The sequence below is a fragment of the Falco peregrinus genome, chromosome 17, assembly GCF_023634155.1.
Source record: "Falco peregrinus isolate bFalPer1 chromosome 17, bFalPer1.pri, whole genome shotgun sequence".
Lineage (NCBI taxonomy): Eukaryota > Metazoa > Chordata > Aves > Falconiformes > Falconidae > Falco > Falco peregrinus.
Genome location: NC_073737.1, coordinates 3,469,673 through 3,487,156, shown reverse-complemented (window position 1 = coordinate 3,487,156; position 17,484 = coordinate 3,469,673). Strand labels below are relative to the sequence as shown.

The 17,484-nt window shown below is 43.6% G+C and overlaps 1 protein-coding gene across 2 annotated transcripts in view; it reads right to left on the bottom strand.

Annotated features, from left to right (window-relative positions):
- The window catches only part of PPP2R2A (protein phosphatase 2 regulatory subunit Balpha), a 39,891-nt gene extending 23,425 nt beyond the window's left edge, over nucleotides 1–16,466 (bottom strand). Inside the window, exons 1-2 of one of the 2 annotated variants that reach the window (XM_055820078.1) lie at nucleotides 16,246–16,466; nucleotides 13,819–13,893 (exon numbers count right to left, since the gene is read on the bottom strand). In XM_055820078.1, the coding sequence (XP_055676053.1) occupies nucleotides 13,819–13,893; nucleotides 16,246–16,252 (82 nt within the window). In that variant the 5' untranslated portion in view covers nucleotides 16,253–16,466. Of the gene's footprint in view, nucleotides 1–13,818; nucleotides 13,894–14,581; nucleotides 14,645–16,245 lie in introns of those variants that run through there. The other variant, XM_027782190.2, reaches the window with a different exon arrangement.
- Between the last annotated feature and the right edge of the window lie 1,018 nt (nucleotides 16,467–17,484).

The following is a 17,484-nucleotide window of genomic DNA, read 5'->3' as shown; positions in this document are numbered from 1 at the left end:
CAAGTTATACACAGTATGTGGATTTCCCAAAATGCATTAAAAGGATTGGATCCAGTTTTAATCAAGCTTTATTTCTTCTCATTGTCAGAAACATGTTAGCAATGTATCTATGTTCAAAACCAGGCTAATTACCCCTTGGTAGCAGAAGTGCATTGCTGTATTGCCTAGCTGTTTTATTTATACTTCCATTTTCTTAGGGAGCTGTTCTCAATACGCCTAGGGGGAATGAAAAAGCATGTTCTTGGGGGGGGAAAAAACCCAACACCTCAACAAGCTCAGAAATACCATCTAGGCATTAAAGGGAAGGAAAAAAAAAAAAAGTGTCAGCAGTTAAGCTGTTCTTCCCACTAAGTTATATCCAGTTAATAGCACAAAGTCACTGCCTTGTATGGGTATCAGAGCTAGGTTCCATTCAGTACCAGAGCACAATCCCCAGATGGAAGTTTCAGTTGCTCCTTCACCAAAGGTGACTTTAGACATGAAAATAGTCATTCCAGGCTATATGGGTAACTAAGCTCTCCAGTATATGCTTCCAAGACTGTAGAATCTCCACAGACGAAGGTTTTTCAATAAACATCCGACAGAAGTAATAGGTATAGTTGAAAGCTTTGCATTTAGAGAACACACTAACAAGCTCCCAGAGTCCTGTCAGCCCTATTCTCTGTGATGCCATCCTCATTCTGTTGTGACAGCTGATAAAACACATTTGCTTGATAACCAGGGGCTGAGAACACTGAGGTCTACCACTCAGAGCACAGATTTCACAAATGCCAAGGTTATTTTCATGCTCTTTGCGTCCTTTTAAAAGGGGATTTCTGCTTTGTTAAAAAAATATTTACGAGCAACAGGACTAGCAGAAAACCAGCCCTGTGACCCAGGCAAAACACAGGAGTATTTATTCAACAATCCTTCTAGTTCACAGGACGTTTACCAGCGTCTCCTCAAGACTACAAATTATCTTACTCAAGATAGCTTACACCAATTAAAACTGAACATACCTAAAGTTGCCCCCACATTACTAACTCAAGAGGATGTTCACCTGCACAGCACTGAAAAACCTACACTACAAAATTAGCTGTTAATTAATTCATATAACCAAACATCCAGCCAGTAAAGATTTTTAAAGGATGCTTTAATTTGGATGTCTGTTCACTGAAAGAATAAATAATTTCTATTTCAAGTTGTATTTACTTGAACCATTAGCTAATGTCTAAAGTCATTACCTAATGGCTTTTATTTTAAAAAACCCAAGTTCAATACTAAAAGGAAAACATATGTGCTTCTGCTTATATTTGTTTGTTTTTACTATCCTTTTTTTAAATTTTTCCTATGCTCAAGCCAGGCCAATTCTTGAGTCCTTGAAACTAATGTGAATCAGTAACTATTTACTGCTCAATTCCTGCTGACAGCCCCCCCCACCTCAACCCACAGCAACATTCCTCACATCCACCACAGTATCTACACCAAAGTACACACTAATAACACAGGCTAAATAGTCCCCTCAGAAGACCTCACTTTAGATCTTTCAGGGGCTTGTTTGTCTTCCGAAGTAGTACAGAGCTATTTATGGAAAAATCTCTGCTGGAATCACAGCCAGAATTTCAATAGGCTGCACAGCACAGAAAAGCCAGTGGTTAGTTTTCTGTTTGCAAATAACAATATATTTGGAAATAACATACTGTGCTATTGTTTTGCATGTACAGAACAGAAGCCTTTAGGCAATGCCATTCTTGTCACTGACAATGCTACAGATTAAGAGCACTGGAATATCTTGATTTTCTCTTTTTGCTGAAGCCATTCCAAAACACAAACTGCAAGTTAAAAATTAGTAGCAGAAAAAATATCATAGTTTGGCAATGCCTTACAAAATCAGCTACTAGAATTCTGTGACTTGGCCTGCATTTCTGTTGTAGATACAAAAAACAACTCCTAGAAACTATCATGCTGTTTCAGACTTCTCTCATGGGTTCTTTGACCAAAGCTTTTATTTTACATGCAAAAGCTAAGGCCAAAAATTTCTAAGGCTTTTAAACCTTCACGTGTAGAACGCAGGAGACCATTGTACCTCAGACAACGTGTAAACTGCCTCCTCTAAGGAAGGAAAATGAAAGCAAAAATCACTCTTCCCTACCATAATGGAAGGGAGGGAGGGAGGCAGGCAGGCTCAGTAGATGAATTTCAGGCAGCTTGCCGGAGAGCACAGCGCCTGTGAAGGTCACAAGTACAACTGAAGTTTCCAGCAGAGATGAATATACGGTTCTGACTATTAAGTGACCGTGGAATAAAAATGTCTGATTAATTCACTCACTGTGGGCATTCACTACTTTATCAGTTCATTTTAATACTTAATGGATTTTTAGTGGCACTTGGAACCTGGAAAAACAGTCTTCCCTTTACCAGTTGCCTCTTCTTCCCTTCCCCCCACCCCCCGACTTGGCAAGTATTTTCCTGTGTTTCTATTCTGGCCCAAGCATACATGCCTCAGCTTCTTAAAAAAAAAAAATATTAAAGAGAGGCCAATACTAGTTTCTGGCCTGGACTTTCACAGATGCTTAACACTCACTTCTCTAAAGCATGCAAATTGGCATCTACAAATCAGGACAAGTCTGCAAGGCAGATATGTATTTATAACACATCTTAAAAATATATATAGAGACTACAAATCTGAGCAAAATACTGACCTTTATTTTTAAGTTAATCATTTTACGTCTCTCACCTTCTCTATTTATAGATTAGGACCTTTTATTTAGATTTTGGAAGAGTTGCATAACAGCTGAAAACAAGATAGCACTATTTAGTAATATTACTGTCCTGCGAGGATATAAAAGCTCCTTGCAATAACTTTTCTGAATTGTGGACCTTTGTTTTGGGAAACCAGCCCACTGCTCTTACAGACAGGCAAAACAAAGCACAGAGGGGCTACAGTGACTTAGTGACCTTCCAGATGAAACAACTCCCAATGATTCCTTTCAGTTATCTCCATTTCTAGTCTTCCTTTTGGTCACTCTCGCCCACCCTCCCCAGATAATTAAATTTAAATCCAAACCTTCAATTTGGTAAAAAATAGAAGAGTAATCACAGCTCTATAAGAATCTTGAACCTCAGTCAAAAGACACTGGTCAGAAAGAACATGAATTGAAAGATGCCAAAACCACTTCCAGTTAAATGTTATGTAACTTTAAATTTCTGGGAAAATAATTTCAGCATTTACATAAATGAGCCTGCAAGACCAAAGAGGGCTGTGTATATGATCTTCTCTTGACAACTTCTTCAAAATGACAGCAACCAACAAGAAGGAAAGATTAAGTCAGAAGTGCTCCTACACAGAATGCAATCACTCAGCCATGTCATTTTTTTCTAGCAGTATACATGCTTAAAAACCCTCGTGCAGGAACACGGAGCAGCAGAACAGATGACCTAGTAGCACAGTTGTAGATAACAATTTAGAACACACTTCCCTGATCTTCAGAAACAGCAGAAAGACGAGAATGCTCAGAAACAAGCAGACGTCTGTTATTCCCAGGTTTGGCATGAGCTTCTTCAAGTCAAATCAGGGAACAGAATCCACAAGCTCCAAGGGGCCAACAACCTGATGTTCAGAATCTCCAAGTGGTTTGGGTTTTTTTTTTGTTTTGTTTTTTGTTTGTTTGTTTTTTAAGTTTTAAATGCTCTATGTCTTCCTACTGCTCTTTCCTCTGAGGCACCTAAATAATAGAGACAAAATCACTAGGTTAAGCACAGCATGTGCTCTGCCTCCGTAACAGGACTCTATTTAACCAGTCCCCGCCACTTCAAGAGTGGGTTATCACTTCCCAAAGGGTCTGCAGTAAAATGAAAGATCCTGGATATTTCTTGAAAACAAGAAGAAAGCAAGCACAACCAAAAACAAACAACATAAAGCTGAGCTAAGAACAGACTAAGAAATGGCAGAAAGACTATACAGAAAGTTTTAATATGTTGGTCAAAAAGCCATTCCTGCATTCCACTAGAAGAGTTTACTCATGTTTCACTATTATCTCTAGAAAGCAGTGCCATTTATTTTCTCACTGCTAGACTATACAATGGAAAAATTTGTGGCCTTCAACTTCAATTGCTGTTCCTTCATATTGATCTTTCAGAATAGATGTCCTCAAATATGAATCTCAATTCACATCACAATTTCCCTCAATTCATATCACAATTTCCCATATGAAAGGCAGTCTATGAACAAGCACATATCAACTGTAAGCATGAAAAAGGCCGGGAAAAAGGCTGAGCGAGTTGTTGACAATGCCAGTTTCACATGTTACCTTAAAACCATTATTGTATCTCCAAGAGAAGCAATCCATCCATTCACCTCTCACATCTCTTGTCCCATTCCTGTAGCACCATTACCTATTCCGGCACAAACATTTGTTACAGTTTGACAAACCAGTCTGAGGAAGCTAACTCAGGATAAAACTAATCTGACAGCAAATAATCCAAGACATGTAATTTTCATTCAGGTCAGTTTCCCAAAGTGTCAGCTCAAAGCAGCAGCTGCTGAAGGTACAAGGAAGGCCCATCTCTTTCAGGAGCAGCAGCTACTTGAAGCGACAATGAACGTACAGGCATGTCAGGATGCAATTTGAATTCCAATTCCTCCTTCCATACCAAGGCCACACCTCACCCCCACACAAGCTGAACAGGGCAACTGTTGAAAGACAATCCAAGATTTTTATTTTTTTTTTTTCTCCAAATCACCTCCATTATTTCTATAAATGACTCCTTACACAATGCACCAAGAACAGTACCTAAGAAGTGAAGTTTTTGTTATGTAACTCCATTAGAAAAAAGTCCAGGAACTCTCAAAGAAGTGTCTTTGAGAATCATTATACATTTGTGAGAGTTGAAGCTGAAGATTGATTTCAGTATGTAGTTCTTGTCTGCTGGACTAGTTTAATATTTTAAGTTATTTGAAAAGTTAAGTTCTTCAGACTACATTTATAAGCACTATACACAAACACATACAGGTTGTAAATTCTGCGAATCATCTTCTAACCTTCTACTAACGGGAGAAAGGCCAGCTGAAATCACTACTTTTAAGAAGCAAAGAACGGTCCCTGGAATACTTTTTATATTCACCAGGGAAAAAGGAAAATACAGCTACTACCATTTAACAGACATGAATATATTAGACATTATTCAAATTTTAAATAAGCAGCTATATCCTGAAGTCTCAATTACCTTAACTGTTCCTCAATATGTGCAATTATCTTTTCTCAAGTTCTCAACATAGAGTGCCAACTGTGTATGTTTGGAGATCACATTATTCCCAGAGCATTAACTTAAGAACTGCAATTGAAAATGCAAAGAGAAACACTTCCACACAAAATGCATTCTATATACCTGGGAAATCAATATCTTTCTTACAATACAACTCTTTTAAAACCCTCTTTTCCTAAAATTTTCTTCCAAAATTAGATACAAGCATAACTGCCTAAGGGGTTTAACATGTGACCTAAATATGCTGGTTTTCTTAATGGTGCTATCACTTGTGGATCGCTACGAGGAAAATACATTTTTATAAAGAACAGCTGACCAAATTAATAATTTCTCCTCCAGTGCTTAACAAAAGCGTGGTAAGTCAGGAGAAGAGAAGCTTACAGCCATTTCTGTTTCTGTAACAGAAACAGAGTCATGCACAGAAGCCTCAAATAATTATTTTCAGTAATTTTAACAACTCACAGCGACAGTACCTGATGTCTCATTAGCCAGCATCTTCGTTTTAAAGGCAAATGTAACAACCATAGACCTTCCAGTTGGAGAAAAGAACAAGGCAAGACCACCATCGTGGAACACTGCCTGCTGCCCAGAGCCATGCCCTAAAACAGTCCTGCTTGGCAAGCCCGTAAGCGAGCAACAGTGTGTTCCATTCTTTAACAAGTGCACACACACACACGAAGTATCCATACTGTACGGCATTTAAACATTGAAAATGTTAACTGAAAGCGGCATTTAACTAGTGCATGCTGTAAAAACATAACTGAGCTACAAAGCAGTATCACCAAGCTAGAGTCACATACATTCCACTCAAGTTGAAAATCTAGAAAACTGTGCGGATGTAGTTATTTTGACTGTAAGACCTACCACTGCTTCTTGGAAGAGATTATTCTAAATTGGTTTGGATCAAGTATCTTCCTGTATTTCCTGTATTTTATTTTAAATATATAATTTAGAAAAAATATTTAAAACTTACTTTGTTTCAAATATATAAAATACTTCCTGTATTTTATTTTCATAGAAACAGGGTAACTGTTCTCTCTATGCACAAGTGCCTACCCTATGCCAGGACTTTTCACATGACTACTGATCACCGACTGACTGCAAAACTTTTTGCTCCATACTAAAAATAATGTAGACATAGTTATGGTAATGCATATTATAGAGAACTGCAAATAAGAGAGAAAGTCTGGAAAGTACCTTAAGGCAGTTATAAAAGCATCTTATACTAACAAAATTGCTTTGGGAGCACAGTGTTTCTTAAGAGGAAAGAACCAATGGGAGCCTTAACTTGGTACCATCAGTAATCGATGTTTTTACTGCAAGAGGTCCAGTACCTCACAGATTTAGTTGCACACACACTTAAACAGCATCTGAAACAAAGAAAGCCTAATTGTGCAGCATTTAAACACGATACAATACATCAGTTTAGGTCAAGTCAAAACCCCAAACAAGGGATCCGGTTTTTCAAATCATATTAAGAGTGATAAAACATGATAAAAGAAGATTACCGTTTGTCAAATTATCTTTTTTAAATGCTTTACAGTGAAGCAAAGAGTTAAGTAATCCATCTCCCATTTACGTGGCATTCTCTTCTACAAGAACTTCCAAGAAGCTAAACTGTACTGATACTAACAGCTCTTCTAATAACAGAGCTAGTAATGATGCTAAACAAATCTCATTTCCACACACTGCTTGCGTAGACACTGAAGGAAGAAAACACATCCCATGTGTACTAGTTTTGCTGCAAAAATATGTCAAAAAGATTACAACATGGTGACGACACTGTGTATGCCCCTGCATGTGTGTTTGCACATGTGCACATCATACCTAGTTTCAAAACAAACCCCAAATCAACCCAAAACTATTAACTGTCAGACTGCACAGCAGTTTGACAACTGGCTTTTACGCACCTAAATCCATGCTGCTACCACATGAGGTAGTTCTGCATTCTCCACTTGCTCTCAGGCACACGTTTTCATCGCCCCTTCTTTACAGCTCCACGTTCGCACATCCACACACCCTTCAGTTCAGAGATCCGATTCCACTGCAGTGTAACCCAGTAAAAATCTACAGGCCATTTGTTTTCAATAGCAGCACAGACTTGGAGCAACTTCAGTCTTTATATTTAAAAGATCACCAGTGCTGCAGGATCTCTGTCAAGCATTACTGCACCAAACCAAAGCTGCAGCTATTTTATTTGGCCAGTATTTTAGTTCAGTCTCCTAAGATTACTGTTACGGTATTGGTACTAGAGATATTCTATTGCTGGCCTTCAGATATCTCGCGTTCAAAGTATATATATTGAACAACAAAAGTTTTAAGTCCTTTTTATCAGTTGATTTTACCATTTGTAGTAGCACAGCACTTAAAGATCAGGGTCTTGAGTTGACTGTACATAAAGTCCTATCAAGAGACTGACCGTCTTCCAGAGTTCGTGTTTCCTTCAGCCACGCGATCACTCTCCACACCACGCTGGCACAAGCACACACACAGCACCGAGAATCAGAGCAGGGTTCAATTCAGCTGAAAAATAATCCAGTCGAAACCACAAATTTAAGTATTTTTCAGCTGGATCAGCTTCCCAAACAAGTTCATTGTCCAGTAACACGAACACTTGTGCCAGCAAAGTGGGAAGTAGCGCCTCTTTAAGCAGAAACGCTGCCAAACATGTAGCCATGGCCTAAATAGGCAAGTCAGAAGAGAACAGAAAGAAGGGAGGGGGCAAAAAAGAAAGAGACAAACAGACAGTACAGCTAGGAACACCCAGCTCTTAACGCTTACTTCAGCACTGCAGCCACTAAGGCATTCTATTCTTCATTTTAGTTCTTCCAAAACACTTTCTAGGAAGCTCCAAGTACCACAGAAACCCATTTCTAGGGTAGAAATACCCAAACCAGAATCATTTAGGCAGCACCTTTAAAAGCTGTGCAGTTTCACAAAGCTGATCAAGAGCTGTAGCCCACCAGGATGGCCACCGATAGCCAAGTGGCACTCATTTGTACTGTTGGGGTCTGACAGCTTCATCACCCTAACTGCCGTATTTATGACACAAAAGTCTCACTCCTTTTTCCAAACTGATTTTTAATCTCAGCCAAAAAGGACCCCAGAACAGCAAAGCATCACGGAGGGAACAGAGCACCGGTCAGCACGACTGACAAGCTGAAGTGCCCTAGCTACCAAACCCACGTCGAGAGCGCACTGAATCACTCCTGGGGAGCTGAGCAGCCACTTGCTCTTTAGCAGTCTGCTAAACGCCCTTTGTTTTGGGGGACTTCACACTTTGAATGCACACTTTAGTCAATCTAGACCAGCAGTTCCTAGAACACAGTAGCCTATTTCTCTCTCTAGACACAGACCGCTATTCTGCAAACAGCTGAAGATAAAAGAGCTGAAATACAGAAGCAGACTCTGGAATACAGAATAGGACTATAACCTTGGGTCATCTTGTTTGTCTACAGCGTTATTTCAACACACACACCCCCCCAAAAAAAAAACCCCAAACCTACTGCTAGTCCCTGCTCCTTCTAACTGACATTACCTTACAAGCACACAGAACGTAGCCACAGCCCTCAATAACCCCAATTAAGCTCCCTCCCACAAAACTACACCCCAATCTTTCTTCAGCATTATTGTTGCAACGTCTCACACCTTTGCTACTTTTCTCTGACCATTTTTCCTCCCCTCCTATTCCATCAATTCCCAATTTAAAAAGCCCATCAGTGACTTTAATAATAACGCCACCACTCCTTTTCTGTGTGCCTCCTACCCACAAAGACAGCTCAGTAGAAGCCCTTCCTCCCCCCTGATGCCAGCAACATCCCTCCACCTGCGAGGTGTAGGCCCCTATTATTCAGCTGTTGGTAAACCTACAGATCTGGATGGACCACCAGGAACAGCGGTCCGGTACGACAGAGCTGACCCACCTTGTGAAGGAGGCTCAGCAGCTGTAATCCACTGTTACACACACACGGTACGCGACAAAGAGAAAGCTTTCTTTCAGGGAAGGCAAGATGGTGAACTCCAGATCGTGGTAAACTGCTTTTTACAGCAGTCCTCATTCCTGGCTCTAATTTTTCCTTACTCTGGGGTAACTATTTTTGTGCACTGAAGACAAACTAGCATTACTGAAGCAACAACAAGCAGTTCCCATAGCTGCTCTGCAATTTTGAAGTCTGCCAAAAATAAACATGAAGCTACACTTGAAAGATACAAAGTACCTAGAATCAAATACAGAAAGCATTCCTGGACAAGGGAAAGTCAAATCTTGTTTGTATCACTGACCACACAGGAGCTGGCTAGGGATAGAAACCTAAGAGACTTCATCTGTTCGTCATCTGCACAAACTGAAACAGACTACAGCAATGTTTTGGCTGTTAAAAGAGGAAACAAAACAAGTCGTAGATTATTAACCAAGCAGGACAGAATGGCTAAGCCTCAGACTTGAAAATTAAGTCAGTAATCGGCACCCACAGCAGGTATCGAAGTAATTCCTTCAGAGACATTTGGGCATGAAGTAGTTAAACACACGACTTAAGTTCTGGCTCCCAGCCTCTGACCCAGACTATCAGACTTTTACATATCTTTGGATTACACTTGAAAGAACATTTAGATACAGAAGCTTGACTCTTTTCCTTCTGCCAAGTAATTAAACAAATTTGACTTAATTTGTTCAGAAGTACGAACTCATTCCATTAAGCAAGTGTCTAGTTTTCAGAGACAGTTTAAACTCACAATTCTTAGTGGTTTCCAACTGGAGTTGCCATTATGCCACATATTGGAAAAAGGTAACAGCAGAAGACTAAAAACAAGTCCCAAAACAACAAAACTGCTGCAGAAAATCTTTGCAATCCTTTTCTTTAACCATTTCCCAAAAAGGAAACTTCCACACGCTAATGTCTGCTCTCGAGTATCTCTGGACAGTTAAGTCTTATTTGCATCAAAACAGTGATGGCACAAAAGAAAAAAACAAAACCCCCACACATTACCAATGCTTTTGATAACCCAATCACTGAACTCATCAAAAACACTGACTGTTCTCCACCGGCGAAGTCCTGTCTAAGCTAATGTCCTGGCTCTGGATTCTCCAGAGTCCACAGAACAGGCTGAACACAGGTTGTAGGACTGGGCTCCAGAAAAACCAATATGAAATTAAGAAGGGAGTCAAGCTTCTGTTGAGCAAATAATCACCTATTTCGGAAACAGAGGCAGCACAAGCTACAACAGCCTTGCCCTTACACAATGGATTGCTAAATCACAAAAAGGCAATCTTTTGCCATCAGTTAAAATTAAGGACCCAAATTATAATGAAACCGATGCTCAGATATCAATTTATAACCCGATTTCCATTGCTTAACTTTGTCATCTGATAGGCCCAGGCCACAGCTTACAACTAAGGATAAATTCTGTACGTACCAAGAGAAGAGAGGCTAGCTCTCTGCTCCTCACACACCCATACTCAAGTTAGAAAAGCTTTGCTACAGCAGAACGACACAGGCAGGCCCCAGATACAAACTCATTGCCATCTTCTTTCCTCAAGCTTTACTAACAGCTTTCCCTCTCCTTTCCCTTTCACCCTCATTAGCTCTGAAAGAAACGTTGTCACATCCATCTATCACGCAGGGCTTAGAAAGCCAGAAAATTAAAAACTGTATGTATCAGAGTTCATGTTTCAGCCATCAAAGCCACCAAATATTGACTTTGTAATAGACAGCCATTCTAGCCAAAGCATCTAAAGAATTACAGGTTATACATAGGATGTGAAGGTTATGAGGTCAGACCTGACCTCAAATACACTGGAAGCTCTGTACTACGGTTCTTAGCAAGCTGTTTCAAGGTGCTGCCACTATTACTGTGTTAAGGATGTTACTCTCCATTGGCCTGTTTCACAGGCAACACTGTAAAGAGACCACTAGTTTTGCATTCTACCAATTAATGCAATTAAATAGATGCAGTTTTCTTGGTTAAAACCTCTATTAACTTAGCTTAAGATAGCTTTCCAATATAAATATTGCAACATTGTGTTATGAACAGGAACAGAAAGCGAAACCTTCCATTTATTTCAGGTTTGTTTTCTTCACTTTGTTTGTACTGAAGTTTCAGCATTCCACAGCAGAAGTTAGTTTTTAAAATTTGAGCTCTAAAGCCATTCACAAACCAAGAATCCATACCCTAGGTGCTACTGTACACAAATTGGTACTGTCCTCAGGCACAGACACGATTAGATTCCGTGCTCGTCAGCTTGCAGACCACAGGGGTTAAACAATCATTTAAGTTTCAGCCTGCAAGACTTTCTTCAGCTTTCACCAGCATTTTTTTTGGTGGTGCCTGCCACAAGAAAGCAGACAGAAAGGCAGGGAGGGGAAAAAAGGTCGTCAGGCTGCATTCAGAGCCACTGTCAACTTGTCCTCGGCTATTCTGAAGGAGGACCAAGCATGCAAAGCTGCTGTTGCAATTTCTGCAAACACCACACAAGGTTCCCTTTCATTGAAGGGAACCTTAAAGCCAGAAGTATAGCTAATAACAAGAAAAATGTGGCCAGCTTGATAGATTATTAACCCTTCCGACAGCAGCGCAGGGAGACATTGCGAAGCGTAACGAGAACTTGAAGGATTGCATGGAAACTAAACTCGCACTTTGATTAGGCAGCTGGCTTTCAACCATTTCCAGCATGAATTGTGGGAAGCTGAATGCCCAGGAAGAAGAGAGGATTGCAGCTCAACAAATTCATTAAAACCAAGTATGATACCAACCTTGGGACCTCTATCCAGGATCTAGGCATTTAAATTTCAGGATGTCATGCAGTGTATCAAAGCTCTGGGGTTGGCACCTCAAGACTACGTCAACTACTGACAACAAAACAAAACTTCTCTTTGCTCTTTGGGTCATGAAGATCAGGCAGCTACATCTTCCACAAAAGCAAGAACAGACATTCTTACAATTTTTTGGAAACCATCCTGACTGGCTTGCTGAAACAGAAGCTATTTAATTCACTTACAGTGAAGGCTTCCCTGAACTCCACCCACTCTGACTCCAGCAATACACAGCACAGCTGCTAACCTGTCAGGAAGCATAAGGCTAGCGAGTCATCTTTCGTAACGTCAAGTACAACGCTGCAGAACAGCTAAGGAAGTTAAGGACGGACTATTTCCCGACTTCAGCATTTCAAGATCCCTGTAAAAGCCGCTTTACCATACATACATATATATAAAAAGTTCGTTATTATTACGTGCGTGCCACCACGTCTATTTTAATGAAGGATTATTTGCAAGCACCTGCCATACAGCCACAGCTTCTCCAATACTGGTACTTCATTAAAGATCGAGTTTGCTATATAATTTAAAATAAAGATTACAGAATTTAAATTCTGCCAGGGAAAAATATTATACTGCATTTAGCAGTAGTTTTGAGTTCAAGCTTTAAAATATAGTTCCTGCAGAATTTAAAATTAAAATTAAAAAAAATGTTACAGCTTTCTTGTTTCCTAAAGCCATCTTTCAGCTTGTAAATGACAGGAGTCTTTGAAAGTGCATCGTTTGCCACATGCCACAGCTAATAAATAAAAACAAGTCACTTAGGTTTTACACTGATTTTTTGGCCTTTGGAAGTTAATATGAACCACACATCAAATGGGGAAAATAATGGAAACTGTAGTTGCCACTTTTCTAGATACAACATTAATCTCACTTGTAAGACAGAGCATTCAATGTATTTTTTTAAAAAAGAAAAAACCCTAGGAAATAGCTAAGTGACAAGGCCAACTGCTTTGCAAAATAAAAGCCTTAACTCATAAACTTACAGGCTGTGTTGTGCAAACAGGACTTTACGGCCAAAGACATTTTTAAGTCAGTGGGACTTTCCTCAAAAAAGCAGAAATTCTGCTCTCCAGCACAGCTGCCACCAGCAGCGCAGAAAGAGCGCCATTCCCCTAATGGTCCCCGATCCAAGGGAAGAAAAATAGCAAGTGTATTTTTTGCAGTCACAATCAGAGGCAGCCATTTCAGCGTAAGATGACATTTGTCACTGCCACCTTCAAAAAGTTTTAGGCAAGTACCAGTATGACTCCAAACACAAACCCCTCTTTACTTCCTAAGTAAGCATGCGGAAATATTCAGATTTTTTCCTCTTCTGCTTCACAGAAGCTGAAAAGATTGGGAAAATTACTTGATCTTTATCTAGTACTTAGATCTTCAAAGAGTACAAACATTAATTAATTCTCACAACACCTCCCTATGGAATGCAAGTATCACATTCCCCATTTCGCAGATTAGGAAAAAACACAAATCAAAAGCTGAGTGAGTGACAGGACAATCTCAACAATCTTGGAAAACAAATTCCAGCAAAATATTTAAGAAGCCTGAATTCAGCCCTTCTTAAAAGCGTGCTGAACAGTACTTTCAAACCATAATTTAATCCTGAATCTGGGCACCTGAATGTGCATTAAATGTCTATTTGATTTTCCTCAAGTTGAATACGGCAACACCGAGCTATTTGTTTTAGTAAGACTGCATTCACATCTCCCTCCCAAAGGAGCAGCTAAGTAGTCAGAAAACATTCAGTAAAAAACAGTGCTCTTACCTTCTGCTACATCATCATCCACAGCGCCTTTCACCTGAGAAAAACACCACTGAATGTCATTTCCTCCTCCAGCTCCTGAAAAACACCATCAAAAAAATGAGACCCCCCACCGCAACACAAAGAGCACACAACAGTTCCCAATTGAAAATTTCAGACCACACCGTACACGCCTACTTCCTCAGCAGTGCTGCCGGCACAATTACAAATTGCCCCTCCCCACCTTTTTCCTTTACAGATATTGTTTTCGTCGTTAGTGGGCTGCCAGCGTTCAATGCAAGGTTTGTCAAAAACAGCGTAAGCACAAGCAGTAGCAGCGACAAAACCCCCCCATCGCCAAAAGCTCACTGGAGTAAGTAACGTCGCCAGTGCCAACTTTAACGGTGCATCTGAAACGAGAGTGCATGAACGTCTTTTTTCACACGATGCTTCTTCTGACTTCAGAAGTCAGAACCCTCTACAAACACACACACACACACACACAAACTTCAACAGTAACCGTCAGAAAAAGCCGTACATTTTCGGAAAATTTCAATCTTTCATTCGACATAAACCAAGCCTGCTACTCATTTCCTTCCTCCACAAAGACGCCGAACTGCACCTACATACTAAAGGCTAAAGAAAAGAATTTTACCACAGTTTTAGAGTCTCTTCACAGAAGCAATGAAAGCAATTATCAGCCTTAAAAAAAAAAAAAAAAAAAAAAAAAGCAGCAAATCCAAGCGGTAAAGCAAACAAGCAATCTGATGTGAACAAGTTCTACTACCATAGAAAACGGATCGGAGAGAAAACTTCAGGAACATTACTGCCTCGGCGGAAGGCAGTGATTCATTTGAACCCTGCCACCAAAACACACAAAAAAATCACCACCCATTTCTTTTGCATTTCATTCTGAGCAAATCACTGCAGGGCTGAGTACATACAGGAAGAGGCTGAAATGGGCTTGCCGCCTCCTTTTTTTTTTTTTTTTTTTTTTTCTTTGAAAGCCACTGTCAAAATGGAACTTTTCCTCAACACAACTCAAACAGGCTGAGCAACAGATGGCATTTACACATTAATCCAGAGCTCTGTTATGGCTTTTGGGGTAACAAAGGATACAGAAATTACTTCTTCCCTCTTCTACGCTAAGTTGAGGGGGGAGGGGAAATCAAAGACTAGGAAATCAGAAGAGCCAAATAATCTTTCCAAAAAAGACCATGTGCCTTAGAACGTTAAGGGAAGTGCTGGAATACAACCAGAGTCCAGCCTGCATTTTTTGCCTGCCTTCATTTCTCTTCTGAAGGATTACAGACAGCCAAGCTCTGGAACCCGACAAGGCAAAGGCAGGCAAAGGCAAGCACAACCCTCCATCTATGCAAGAAACGTCAGAGTGCTTTCTTTCTGCATTTTGGAAAGGTTTGCGCACACATCTCTGCCGCTTCCCAAAACCTGCACAACCCCTCTTCCTTCCTCTCTCCAGCCTCTTCATTTGTCATTTAGCAGCTGGCACCATGGAAGCATTCCAAGGGGACAGCCTGTAAGATAAGGTGCTGCTCTTTCTACTCATGGCTAAAATTCTGTTTTTCAGACAACCTACTTGAAGCAAGTTAACAGTCTCCCCTCCGCCCCCGACTAAAACAAAAAGCGGAGGGTGGAGCCTGGGCATATGGTGTAGGGGGAAAAGGCAAGGCACAAACCCAAGGCAGCCTCCGCCGCTCGCTCCTCCAAACGCAAAGCGCTGAAAAGACAATTCAAGGAGGGGGATGCCTAGATCGCCAAATGAGGAAACGGCAAGGGAAAGTCAGGAGGAAGAGACACCTTATGCGTGCCCGCTGCCAGCCCACCGGCGGCACTTCGGGATGCCAGACGGGGAGCGGGCGCAGGGAGGCACGAGCAGGAAGCGCCGAAGCCCCGCACGATGCGATCCCCCCGCGCCCGCCGTGCCTCTCCCGGCAGCCGCTGGCGGGCTGCGCCCCGCGGGAGGGTGCGACTGTCCCCTCGGCACGGGCACGGCCGCAGCCCGGAGCGGCGCCCAGCAGCGCTGCCCTCGCTCCACCGGAGCCCAAACGCCGCCGGGAGCCGCAGGGCCCCCCCCGCCCGCCGAACTTCCGAACGGCCCCCTTCCCCCACCGAAGCCCCTCCACCTCCCGGTTCCCCCCCCGGTGAGGGGGGGAAGGCCGGAGGGGGGCGGGAGGGGGGGGAGCTGGATTTCCCCGGAGGGGGGAGGAAAATCATCGCCGCGCTGCTGGACCCGCGAGGCGTGAGGCGGGGCGGGCCGGCGGGGCCGGGGCAGCGAGCGCGGCGGGTGGGCAGCGCGCCGGGCGGGGGGCAGCCCCCGGCGCCGGGGACAGCGGGGACGGAGGGGGCGGCGCTGCCCGCCCGCCGCCGGCCCCACCCGCGCCCCCCGCCCGGCGGCAGGGGCCGGTGCCCCGCGGGGCAGCCTCCCCTTACCTGCCATGTTGGGCTGGCGATAGCGGCCGCGGCGGGTCGGGCGGTCCGGGCGCTGCGCGGCGGGGCCGCCGGTGCCGGGCGGGGGGCGGCGGCGGGGGGCGGATGGCGGCGGATGGCGGCGGGGGTGCGGCCGGCTCCGCTGCTGGGGCTGCCCCCGCTCCGCGCCTCGCTCCGGCCCCCCCCACAACGCTCCACTTTCAAAATGGCGCCGGCCGAGCTGGGGGTGACGTCACCCGGCGGGGGGGCGGGCGGGGCGGTGCTCCGGGGAGGGCGGGGCCGCGGGGCCGGGCCGCCCCCCGAGGGCCGGGCCAGGGGCGCCGCGGGGAGGGCACCGGGCACCCCGCACCGGGCACCCCGGGAGGGCACCGGGCACCCCGGCCTGGCCCTGCCCCGCTGCCACCGCCCGCACCGGGCAGGCTGGGTCCCTGCCGCCGCCGCGCTCACCGCCCCCCGCCGTGTTTATCCTCCGTCCGTCCCCCGCGGGCGCTGCGGGGCCCGGCCACCGGCTCCCGGCCCCCGCTGGTGCACGGGGGTGAAGGCTCCGCTCTAGCTCGCCGGTCCCACTAAAGGCTGGGCTGTGGTTAGCGTCCGGGACTGGGGTAATGGGTTCAGCGCTATCTATTTCAGCTCTTGGGAAAGTCATCAGTCTCCCTGCGCAGGTGTTTGTGCAAACGCTGTCGTTCCTCCCCGGCGGGGCTGAGCTCATTCATCTAGATTTCACCTGGGGATTCATGAGCTCATCCTGCAAACCCAGCACCGCCGAACTCACCCAGTGCCCCGTGACAGGCCTCCTCAGCCATCACGCACGCCAACTTCAACTTCATGTTTACGGTTCCAAACGCTTAAGCAGCTGCTTTCCTTACAAGAAAGGCCGTTGAATTCCGAGCGGAGTGTGGCTCAAAACACAGACCTGTGGGAACTGAACACCTCTAAACACACCAACGCAGTCAGGCTCCCCGTGTTTGTGAGTAAACACCAGAAACCCACCACTGGCCCAGATTATAGGCTACTTTGGACAAAAGCAGATTTATCCCTACATCCCAGATAAACATTGTGCATGCAAATCGATCTTGGAAACAACAATCATGTTTGAAAGAGCGCTCAATATTATACAGGGCATTTGAAAGAAGTGCGACTCACCTAAGCCTGCGACTACCTGGAACCAAGTGTTTGGCTTAGTCCGTTTTGAGAGCAATCCAAAAATCTAAAAACAAACACACTGCAAGTTTGAAAACAGTC